At 40.9% G+C, this 11,701-nt stretch overlaps 1 protein-coding gene across 2 annotated transcripts in view; it reads left to right on the forward strand.

The window, feature by feature from the left end:
* The window catches only part of LOC26526925 (RYamide neuropeptides), a 31,696-nt gene extending 20,287 nt beyond the window's left edge, over nucleotides 1–11,409 (forward strand). The window contains exon 2 of one of the 2 annotated variants that reach the window (XR_003408117.1): nucleotides 11,091–11,116. Coding sequence is in view for 1 of the 2 variants with exons in the window: in XM_015160089.2 (XP_015015575.2) it covers nucleotides 11,091–11,368 (278 nt within the window). In the remaining variant the exon portion in view is untranslated. Of the gene's footprint in view, nucleotides 1–11,090 lie in introns of both variants that reach the window. The other variant, XM_015160089.2, reaches the window with a different exon arrangement.
* Nucleotides 11,410–11,701: the final 292 nt, after the last annotated feature.

Genomic DNA, 11,701 nt, shown 5'->3' on the forward strand with positions numbered 1-11,701 from the left:
TAAAGACATTCCACACAGACCTATAACAATAAATGGTAGTACGTGCTCTTTAGGTATTGAAATCCTAGCTCTACCCAATATCTGTATTTTTAATACATACATACCTCCATCTCAATTCGTAGCAGCCAGTGAAATTCTTAATATAGTGGATCTCACTACCAAACCAATCGTATATGTTGGTGATTTCAATGCCTGGGGTCTAGTGTGGGGGTCCCCCTCATATATCTCTAAAGGGCATCAAATTGATGAAGTCATAAACAATTCAATCTTAACTGTCCTCAATAACGGCTCCGCCACTCACCATTCCACTCACAACTCTTTCACGTCTATTGATCTTACATTTGCCTCCGCATCACTGCTTCCTTTCTGTACGTGGTCCGTAAAAGACTCCCTGTATGGGAGTGATCACTATCCCATAATTACTATTCGCGAATAAATTGTAAAACCCTACCCCCACCACAAAAATTTAAGATGGATAAAGCCGATTGGGAACTGTACCGCACCCTTTTGTAAAGATAGCTTCAATTTTCCTACAACCAACGACTTAAATCTGTTCGCCGCCAAAATAATAAAAGGTATTAAAGCGGCAGCCAATGTAGCAATTCCGCAAACCAAACCATCTCTACGTCCGAGAAGCGTTGCTTGGTGGAGCCAGACGCTCCAAGATCTTAGGCAACAAAAGCAATCCCTTTGGCATGCATACAAACAAACTCGAAGCACCGCTGCTCTGATTTCCTACAGAAAATTCAATGCCCTATTCAAGTACAGATCAAAATTAGCTAAAAGGGAATCCTTCGAAAAATTCACAAGGAACATAAGCCCCCAAGCATCTACAAAGAAGACTTGGGCCGACCTTAACCGCCTAATAGGTATCTCCTCGAATTCCCTCAGAACTATAAAAATGTAGAGCTACATCACTCCGTAGACATTGGCGATGCTTTTGGGGACTTTTGGTCGGACTATTCTACGGACGACAATTTCTCCCACCAATACAAGACCCTTAAAGTAAAATTCCTGTCTCAGGAATACAATCCTACTAAACTGTCCGCTGCAGCTGTAGACCTCGATTGCCATTAGTGAACTTGAATATGTCCTTCAGTATGCGAAAGGCAAAACACCGGTTTTGACCGTATTTCCTATCCAATGCTTAAGCAGCTACCTACCTACCACCGCCTATTAGAAATGTATAACACAATGTTCGCTCGGGGCTCCTACCCCCATGTGTGGAAATCCGCCATTATTATACCAACTCTAAAACCTAATAAGCCAACACACGAAATTTCATCTTTTAGACCTATTTTCCCTACTTCCTTGTTTAAGCAAAACACTTAAAAAAATGTTAGTCAAAAGGCTTATGTGGTTTATTTCGAAACATAAACTTATCAGCCCCCACCAAACTGCATTTAAACAACAGCATAGCACTCTTGATTCGCATTTGCAGCTCCATCAATATGCATCTGACGCCCTTTATACCAAAAATCATGTTACCATACTGGCAACTGATTTTGAAAGGGCGTTCGATCGCGTAGGGGCGCATACAGTATTGGATCAACTTTCCCGGTGGGTGATAGGTCAAAAGACCTTCAACTTGACGAAGGCTTTCATGATCAATCGCTCAATCCGAGTCAGAGTAAACAACACTCTATCCAAATTCTATTTCCTCAACAATGTCATCCCTCAAGGATCGCCTCTCTCTGTGGTATTGTTCATGATTGCCTTCCAGTCCTTTAATAACATTATTCTAAGATATAAACAAATGTAACTCTCCATATACGCAGACGATGCCATAATTTTTAGCAACTGTAAAAACATATTAATCGATAAGAGACTCACATTTAAACAACATTGTAATGAACTTAGAATAAATCTCAAAAATAGACATTATTAAATTCTTAACAACTAAGCGTTCACTCATCCACCCCACAACACTTATTCAAGCGACAAGAGCTTTGTTGCTGTCCAAAATTGATTACGGCCTCCCTATATATGGGTGGTGCGCTCCATCTAATTTAAAGAAAATCCTGCCTCCCTATCACGCTGCCGTTAGGCGCAGCATTGGTGCAATCCCAACGACCCCATCTAAATGCTTATTGGCTGATTGAGTCGCCCAAACAACCTTCAAACTAATACCAAAACTCATGTGCTCAACGAACTCTATGCTTCACAAAGACTTTCAAATTGCCTTGAAACATCGTCGGAAATACAAAATCCAATCTCCGATACGAAGATGCATACAATTTATGAAGAGTTACAACATTGAAACACCCTATCGTTGGAATAAAGTCATCCCGTCGCCCCCTTGGAAATTACGTTTCACGGCCATCGACACTACACTTCACGATCTGGGACACCTACTACAGTGTTTAAACAGCTATTTGAATAAGCTACTTATAAATATGCTGATCGGAAATGGCTGTACACAGACGGCTCAAAGTCCGACGCAACAACCACATTTGCAGTAGTAGATAAATGCGGATCATTTGTTTCATGGGGTCAGCTACCCCACCACTTCTCGGTTTTTACCGCTGAAGCCGTAGCGATCATGACAATTAAATTTTCCCTCGAAGTCAAGGGAGGACTTATTATCTGCAGTGATAGTCTGTCCACCCTGGAAGGAGTCCAAAACTTCTACAACAACAACAACCTTTTATACGAAATTCGTCACCTGATCATAAAAAACAGTTGCAAAATTAAGCTATTATGGGTCCCAGCTGATATAGGAATTAATGGAAATGAGTTAGCCGACAAAGCCGCTAAGCTAGCCAGTCGGGCTCCGTGCCATTCAATTTTACCTGGAGTACAACAGGACGTGCAACAAAAGGGAATGCGCCATCCTTACTCGATTAAAAACTGGTCACACAAACCTCACACATAAGCACCTCCTCAACGGCGAAATGCGACCGAGCTGTCTTTACTGCGGGGACGAACTATCTGTCAAACACATACTAGATACATGCCGACAACATCATAACCTCAGAACAAACCTCTTCGGTCTTACGCCGCCATCAAATCTATTAGCAAACCTAACATTAAACAACCCTATATACCAACCCCTATAAACAACCTTATAATATATTTCTTAAACAAATGTAAATATATTCACCTAATCTAACATAACTACCTATCTATTAAGTAGTCAAATCGATGGCCACAGTAGCTAGTTAGTCCGCACTTTAAATTAGTTATTATATAATATTATAAATTTTTTTTTATGTATAGTAATTAATATTAAAATAAAAAAAAAAATATGTTTAGATAAAAATCTAGTTGCAGCCAAAACGCCATTGGGTTGGCTTGTGTATGGCTCGAACGGAGACAAACAGGAGGATTTATCTCCATTATCAGTGGTCCTACATGCGTTTCCAAAAGAAGATAACTCAGGTCAAGATATTAAAAAAATTATTGAAGAATACTTCACAACGGAGAACTTTGGAGTACTGATACCAAAAAAGCCATTGGAATCGGCAGATATTTTCAGAGCGAGCAACAACAAAAAAATTAGAACGAGGTTATGAGACTGGTCTACTTTGGAAGAATGATGCGATTAAATTGCCGAATAGCTACAACATGGCTCTTCAAAGGATGCTCGGAGTAGAAAACAAAATGAAAACATTAGGAAAGATGGACGAATATGACAATACCATTATGGACTTCGTCAAAAAAGGGTACGCTGTTGAAATGTCCGAAAAAGAAGCAAGTCTCATTGGGCTAAGGACCTGGTATTTACCCCACTTTGTCGTCATTAATGTTAATAAGCCCAAGAAAATGAGATTGGTTTTCGATGCAGCTGCAACAATCGATAGTGTTTCCCTAAATACCATTTAGGACCTAATGAAAACCAATTGACTTCGATTCTTTTTGAATTCCGCCAAGGGAAATTTGCCGTATGTGCTGTTTTAAAGGAAATGCTTTGCAGGTACAACATATGAAATATGCAGGCTGAAACATATAAGATGACTGTGCTTATATTTGGAGCAGCATGCTCTCCCTGTTGTGCACAATACGTAAAGAATATCAACGCACAAAATGCTGAATGTTTCAAGGAAGAAGTTATCGATGCCATTCAGACGAAGCATTATGTAGTACTGTTGTTAGTTTTGAGTCCGAGAAAAAAGTATTGGAGATCAGTCAGGAAGTCAAGAGAGTACACAGGATGGGACAATTTGAGCTAAGAGGCTTTGTATCTAATTCCAAGCAAATTCAAGAATTGTTAAATGATACAAAAGAAAACAGCGCGGTGGAACAAACCGTTCACATGAGTTGCGATTCCACAGATAAAATTTTGGGAATGTATTGGGATAGTTAGTCTGACAATTTTGTTTTCGATCTCAAATTGAAAGTTGTCGACAAAGAAATTATAAAAGGAGAGAAATGCCCCACTAAGTGCCTTTGGAATGTTATGGGACTTAATGATACATGGAAAAATCTTTATCCAAGATGTTTGGAGAATTTGAATCCATTGGAATGATCTACTAACAGAAAATTTATTTTAAAAATTTAAAAATTGGGTAATTTTGTTGGAGCAAGCAAAACATTTGCGATTGGATAGATGCTATATGTCAGGATTTTTGTCAACAAACAGGCCTTCGCAACCGTAGCTTATTGACGAGTAACTTGTGGAGAAGATACTAAATTAGTCTTTATTGCAGGCAAGACCAGTTGTGCACCATTGAAGATGTTATCGATTCCCAGACTCGAGTTACAAGGAACACGTATGAAAAATACCATTTTAGAAAATCATGACGTGACTGTGAATGAAACTACACTATGGTCGGACTCGCGTCCGTGATTTCTTGGATTTCTGTGATTTCTTGGATACAATCAGATCATCGACAGTTTAAGCCCTTCGTTGCACATCGGGTCAGCGAAATATTGGAATCGACTGCTGAAAATATTGGTCCCGAATTTTTACTAGCTGATAAGGATACTTGGCCGTCAACGGAGTTCAATCGCAGATGACAGTATTGAGAGACGTAAAATCACAATGACTGTAAAAACTAACCAATGTGTAGATATCAGCATACAAGAGTAGCATACAATATTATAGACACCCAGAACGCCTTGACTCGCATTATAAACAGCGGAAATATACAAAGAATTAATAGATGATTACGATGCTTAAAATGAAAAATTAACCAAATACATTGATAGTTTTGGTCTACAGACCGATATTATTCAATCATTTATTCAATCATTTTTACAAGCAAAAATTTAGATTGAAGAAACGACTCCAATATATTTTCAGAACTACAGAGCCCTAGAAGGATGTCTATATCATAATATAATAGCCCACTTGGTGTCTAACTCAGCAGAGAAGGGATGGCGGTTAGTCGTAGACTATCGTCAAATTAATTCAAAAAATTGCTAGCTGACAAATTCCCACATCCAAATACCGATTATATTCTTTACCAATTTGGACAAGGAAAATATTTTTCGTGTCTAGATCTAATGTCTGGATTTCATGATATTGAATAGTCATGTAATATAACATCATTCTCACCTCCAACTAGTTCATACCGCAACATACATTTACAATTTGGCTTGAAATTCGACCTCAACTCCTTTCAAAAAATGACACTTGCCTTCCAAGCTTTCCTGTATATGGATGATTTAGTTGTAGACGGTTGTTTCAAAAATAATATATTTAGGAATCTAACAGATGTTTTCAAACTCTGCAGAAATGAAAATTTACTTTATTTATGAAAGAAGTTACTTATTTAGGTCACATACGTACTGAAATGTAATAATATATAACATTCGAATAGTACCTGAAATCAAGGCGTTCATACGGACAGACAGAATAGTCTGAAACGCTTCCTTCTACCTGTTACTTTTCAACAAATCCATCAACCTTTTCAACGAATCAAGTATATCCTTTTTCAGAAAAAAAACATCAATGTATCGATATATCCAAATTTTTTTATGGTGTTTTTAATGTATTTTGGACCTGTGACCTTTCCTAAAACTTCCCATTCCTCAAGTACTTTGCGTATTGAGTTTGCAATGGTTTCAGAAGAATCGTTCGTTTTGTCAATGAGCTTCTCAGTCTTAAAACAGGGTTGCGCAATTCGAAATCCGATGTTATAAATTGCACGTCACTGTAAAATAGCACTCATTGGCCCTTGACGGCCATCCGTTTCCTAGGATGGTCCAAACATTTCAAAAATCGGAGTTTGGTACAGAATATGTAAATTTGGATAAATCTGAAAACATCTACAACGTTTAAATTTACTCATACACAACAGCGAGTTAGAAGGAGTGACGTTCAACTTAATCCGAGTTGGGGGGAGATTATTAAATACACCAATTCTGTATGATGCTAAATTTCCACTGTTACTCTCCTGAAAATTAAAATTTGTCTCGCTATTTCAGCGCAACCTCCATCGAAATCACTACCATGCCGGTGCCAAGATGATGGTATCACTTTTGAGACAACAGATATGGTTAATCAATGCGCGAAAATTGCTCGTAGCTGCGGTCACTGTTTTCGTTATAAGCCAGTGCTAATGAACCAGATAATGGGTAAATTTGCCAGCTGATAGGGTCGGAATGGCACGCCCCTTTTTAGTTTGCGGGATAGATTTTTGTGGCCTATTCTATGTGTCATTAAATGTGTCCGTGACTAACCTGTCATCAAAACTTATGTAGCCGTTTTCGTATGCTTTTCGTCGAAGGCTGTTCACCTTGAACTTGTTAGCGATCTATTCACTGAGAGCTTCTTATCCGTTTTTAAAAGGTTCGTAGGGTGGAGGGGGCTGCAGGAGAAGGTGTACAGAAGGTGAGAACGCCACGAGCTTCGTAGGAGCGTGCAACGTTTTGAAGAAGCTGAGCGTAGCGTTTCACCGCAGTCAGGACGAACTGAGAGGATACGCGGATCAGAAATGGATGGACCATCAACGCCGAGGTCACCACACTTCGGAGGATTATGGGAGGCAGCCATCAAGTCGGCCAAACACTGTCTGTTGCGAGGAGTCGGCAACGCCAAGCTAACAGCGGACGAGTTGTGCACTTACCTGGTCGAGGTGAGGCTCTGCTAAACTCTCACCCAATCACATCGCCGGGCAAAGATCCCAGCGATGGAGAGGCCGTAACACCCGGACATCTTTTAGCAGGGCAGCCTCTGATCACGCTTCGGATCACGTAAGCGTCGGAGGCCGCGATCTGGAGGTCGGGTGTTTGTTGCTCGTTCTTGGACAACTTGCCCCCGCAACGGTGGCTAACAGGGCGCGTGGTGGCAACAACAACCGGTGAAGACGGTAGAGTGCCTATGGCGGAGTTACGGACTTCACGAGGTGTCATCAAGCGCGCCATCCACAAGCTGGCATTGCTGCCAATAACCAACTCTCCGATCAAGGAGATTAGGGCGCCGGAGGCATTTAACGGGGCCGGAATGTTCTTAAGTTGTATTGTTAAATTTAAGTTAGAATAAATACTGGAATTATCTGAAGATGGAAAAAATATGAAAATACCACAAAAAAGAACACCGAAAACCAAACTATCATAATGTATATGTCCGCGTTAAATCAAACGTGATAGCTACGGCAGGCATACATGATATACATACATATAATATATTATATTAAATTGAGTACATACAGCAAAGAATTCTTCATACACTCAAAATGTATACGTCGGCGTAAAATCAAATAACGTGATAACTACAGTAGGCCATATACCAAATAATATCATACTTATATACAATAAAGGAATTCCTCTTACATTAATACAAAACCAAATGCACATATCAAAATATTATGTCAATATATATAATATATATATATATTATATATATAATATCAAATTGGACCAACTAAAAAAATCTACAATCACTATAAAACAGAGAAATACCAAAAATATAAGTACCAGAAGGTATAAAATAATTTGTTGAGTAAAGAATGTCTATTAATAACAATACTACTCCAGGTAGCAACCCATTAGTTGGAAATCCACCGATGGAAAATTCCACGGCAGGGGCACGGATTCTGGAGGCCACGTTCTAAACCAACCTGGCGAGTTGGTGGCACGCTTGGCCGCATCGACAGTGAACTCAACAAGCCAACTTAAGAGAGAAATGGACAACGCGGGGGCTTTCCTCAGTAAGAACTCGCCAAGAACACCTGCTCTACCGCAGACTGACGGGTCCAACCTTGCTGAGATGGTGGATGGGCAGGACACGCCAAAGTGGGATAGGACCCCTACCAGCCCCTCCGGCTCGAGGACAAAACACACCCAAAAAGGACAAAGACCAATAGGCAGCTCCTGTGTGCCGATAAGCTGGCGGAAATTGGACTGGTCCTGAACCAGCATATAATCCTGACCAACGTCAAGCAGGTGCATCACATCAACGTCCAGATGAAAGCGATGTTCGTTAAGATGAACGCCCTCCAGGAGGACGCCAGCAGAAAGCTGGATATGGAGGACGAACGATGCAACGCGAACACAAATGGCCTCCCGGGGTGCCCATGACAGCCCATGAGCAGCCCAAGTACCACAGTGGAAGAAGCCGAGGGAGGAGAGAGTGAGCCCTCCAAGACGGCAGGCGAAGACAGCGGAGCAAACCACGGCATAGCAAGCTGGAACACCGTGCTGCGGCAAGCCAGATTCATGGACGAAGGTGGAGACGGGAAAGAAAACACGCTTGTCGCGGAGACCCGGCGCAGTGATAGTTGAAGCGAGAGGAAAGACCTACAGTGAGGTCTTGGATTTGCTCACGAGGCGAAGCAACGGACCACTGCAGGTGCTGGGAATGCGGATGCGGACAAAAGTGCATCGCTGATGAAGAGCGATCTGTCAAAGGACTCGAGGATGCAGTTCCTTTTGATTAGTGACTTGGACCCAGTATTCGTTGCAGAGGACCTTTCAAAGGCGTTGGTGTATCAGTTCAAAGACCCAAGCTTAATAAAGCAGAGAAGCCTTCGACCTTCCTTCAGGGATACCCAAACGGAAACAATAGGCAGGGGACCTCTCGCCAATGCAGTTTAGCTTACGGAAGTCGAGATCTATAGTGGATGCGATTGCTACGATGAAGGAGATCGCCTCGAAGGCAGTGGATGAGACTAGGTGGCAAGAAGGCCACAAGGCGTACTGTCTAGTGGTGACACTCTACATCAGAAATGCCTTTAACTCGGCAAGATGGGACGTCACCATAGAAGCTTTACAGAACCTAGGCGTTACGGGGACGTAACACTGCTTGGCATTCTTGAGTCCTACTTCAGCGACCGAGTGCTAGTCTACGACACAGATGGAGGGACATGTGAGAACAGGGTAACCTGCGGAGTCCAACAAGGCTCAGTACTCGGCCCACTGCTGTGAAATGCCATGTACGATGGGGTGCTGAGGTTGCCACTAGCAGGAAGAACCAAGGCGATTGGCTTCGCGGACGATATTTCCATAGTAATAGTGGCAAAACCCGTTTGAGAAATCGAGGGCTTTGGTAATGCATCTATTTTCACCATGTGAGTGGCTCTCATCGGTCGGCCTGGACATTCAACACCACAAAACGGAGGCTGTTCTGATATCCAGCCGAAAACAGGTAGTCACCACCACAAACACCAAACACCACCCAAGTCGGAAGCGCCACGATCAACGATCAATTCGGCTAAAGCAAGAAGATATCTAGCGGTAATGCTAGACACCAGGCTGTCGTTCAAAGAACACCTGGCGGAAACGAATCAGGAATGCTCAACTGTAGGGGCCCAATGCAGTCTGTACTTCTACAGACGGGGCAGTACTCCTACAGTCCGTCTGCAGGGCGACACCACTGTACGCAGCCCCCATATGTGCCGAAGCTTCCGAAAAACGGTCTTACGGTGTGCTCCGGTTTTCGGACTCTAAGACGGCATGGCGAAGTCAATTTCTGGCTGACCCAGATCCTAAGCGGTCATTGGTGCTTTAGGAGCTACCTAACCAGGTTTGGCCACGATGTTGACCGCAACTGAGCAGAATGCGGCGTCGAAGATATCGCCGAGCACATTATATTTAATTGCTGGCGATTCGACCGCGCCCGAGAAGGTTTCGTGGAGAATATAGGGGACCCGTCGATATTTGGAGAGCGCATGATGTTGGGCCAGTCTTTCTGGGGCCAAATCATCTAGTTCGAAAAAAGAAGTACCCAAACACTCAAAATAAAAATATACTAATATAATATATATATGAAATCACAAAAAAAAAAATACACATACACGTTTATAAATTTGCTTAAGAGCTTGTACTAGGAACTCAAAATCTTTCTAAAAAAGTTACCCGCTCCAGTTCTCGGCTAAGCCCAATACTTGGAGCGAGGAAATCCCACAAAACAAACAAACATGGACTCGGTTAACATATCTGACCCTTCTTAGTCCGTAACGCCTACAGTTAGCAACACCAATAGCAACTTATCAGCAACCCTTAAACCAAAGGACATTATGAACCTCGTGTCCGGGTATTTTCGATCATAAAGTTCCCTTGTAATTAGAATTACATAGATAATTAAACACGGACACACTGGCGTTGTCTATAGCGACCTTTCAATTTCTTACAAAATGTTACATCGTTAAATCAACAAATATAAATTAAATATACACTTTAAAAGTATAAATATAACACTAATTTTAAAAGGGTATTCAGAAGTCTACTCTTTGCTTTCTTGTCTCTGATTTTGTCCCCTCCCATCACACTATCTTATTTTCAGCCACTGCTCTGAAGTTCTTTAAAAAGAAATAACAAATATGAAGTTCGAGGATAGGCAGCGGAAGATCTCCGTCAGAATTCGGCTTATCTTCTGTGTTCGAAACTTCTCTAGAAGAAGCCTGTGAGATTTGTTTTTGTTTTTTAAAATATTGGTACTGAAGATGTGTTTATTCGATTTCGGATGAAAATGCCAAAGCTGAATTAAAAATTCACGTATAAGCAATCCAATTAACAAAAAATTTACAATTAACAACCAACAAATATTTTATAATTAGCAGCTCTGCTCTGAAATTAACCGTTAATTTTGGATATTTTTAAGTGGAGGCACTATTAAATATTTTTTTACAATATAAATGTACCTTATATACCATACATCTTATATTCATATTCAAACATGTTGTTTTTATTCTATATCTTCCTAGGAAGTCAAAAACGTACAGCCTTTTTTGTTGGGAGTCGCTACGGACGATCCGGAAGTACAACATATGATGAAAGTATAAAATCCAGACGAATTTTCATCGTACCGCGAAACGAGCATTTCTTTCTTGGCTCCCGGTATGGAAAACGAAGCGGAAAATATTTACCGACTTACGAGGGAAATAAACATGCAGACAGTCCGGAACGGATTTGGAAACAGTTGGAAAGAACGAACTCCAAACTTAAGCTATACAATCATGCTCTTTCTGATGCGAAATTCTAAACTAGTATATAAAAGTAACATCAATGTCGAAACCCCGAGGTATTGATTAATCAATATTCTGAGTTAGTGATGACATTCGAATCTGACATGAATGTAGAACACTAATGCCTTCTGTAAAAATGCCTTCTGTTAAAAAAAGGATTCTGCATTTAACAACAATATGTATATATCATACGCCTTAAGCGTTTTATCACAACGAAGGAAAACTGCTAAGAAATTAAAGGGCTTGCAGATGCAACTGCATCGTACCTTTGTCGTTATGGCATGGTTGAAAAAATGTAAAGTGTTTCAGTTCTTAAAAAGGAAAAAATATATATATTTTTATATATATTG

Source organism: Drosophila erecta, unplaced genomic scaffold (assembly GCF_003286155.1).
Source record: "Drosophila erecta strain 14021-0224.00,06,07 unplaced genomic scaffold, DereRS2 tig00000219-arrow-pilon, whole genome shotgun sequence".
NCBI lineage: Eukaryota > Metazoa > Arthropoda > Insecta > Diptera > Drosophilidae > Drosophila > Drosophila erecta.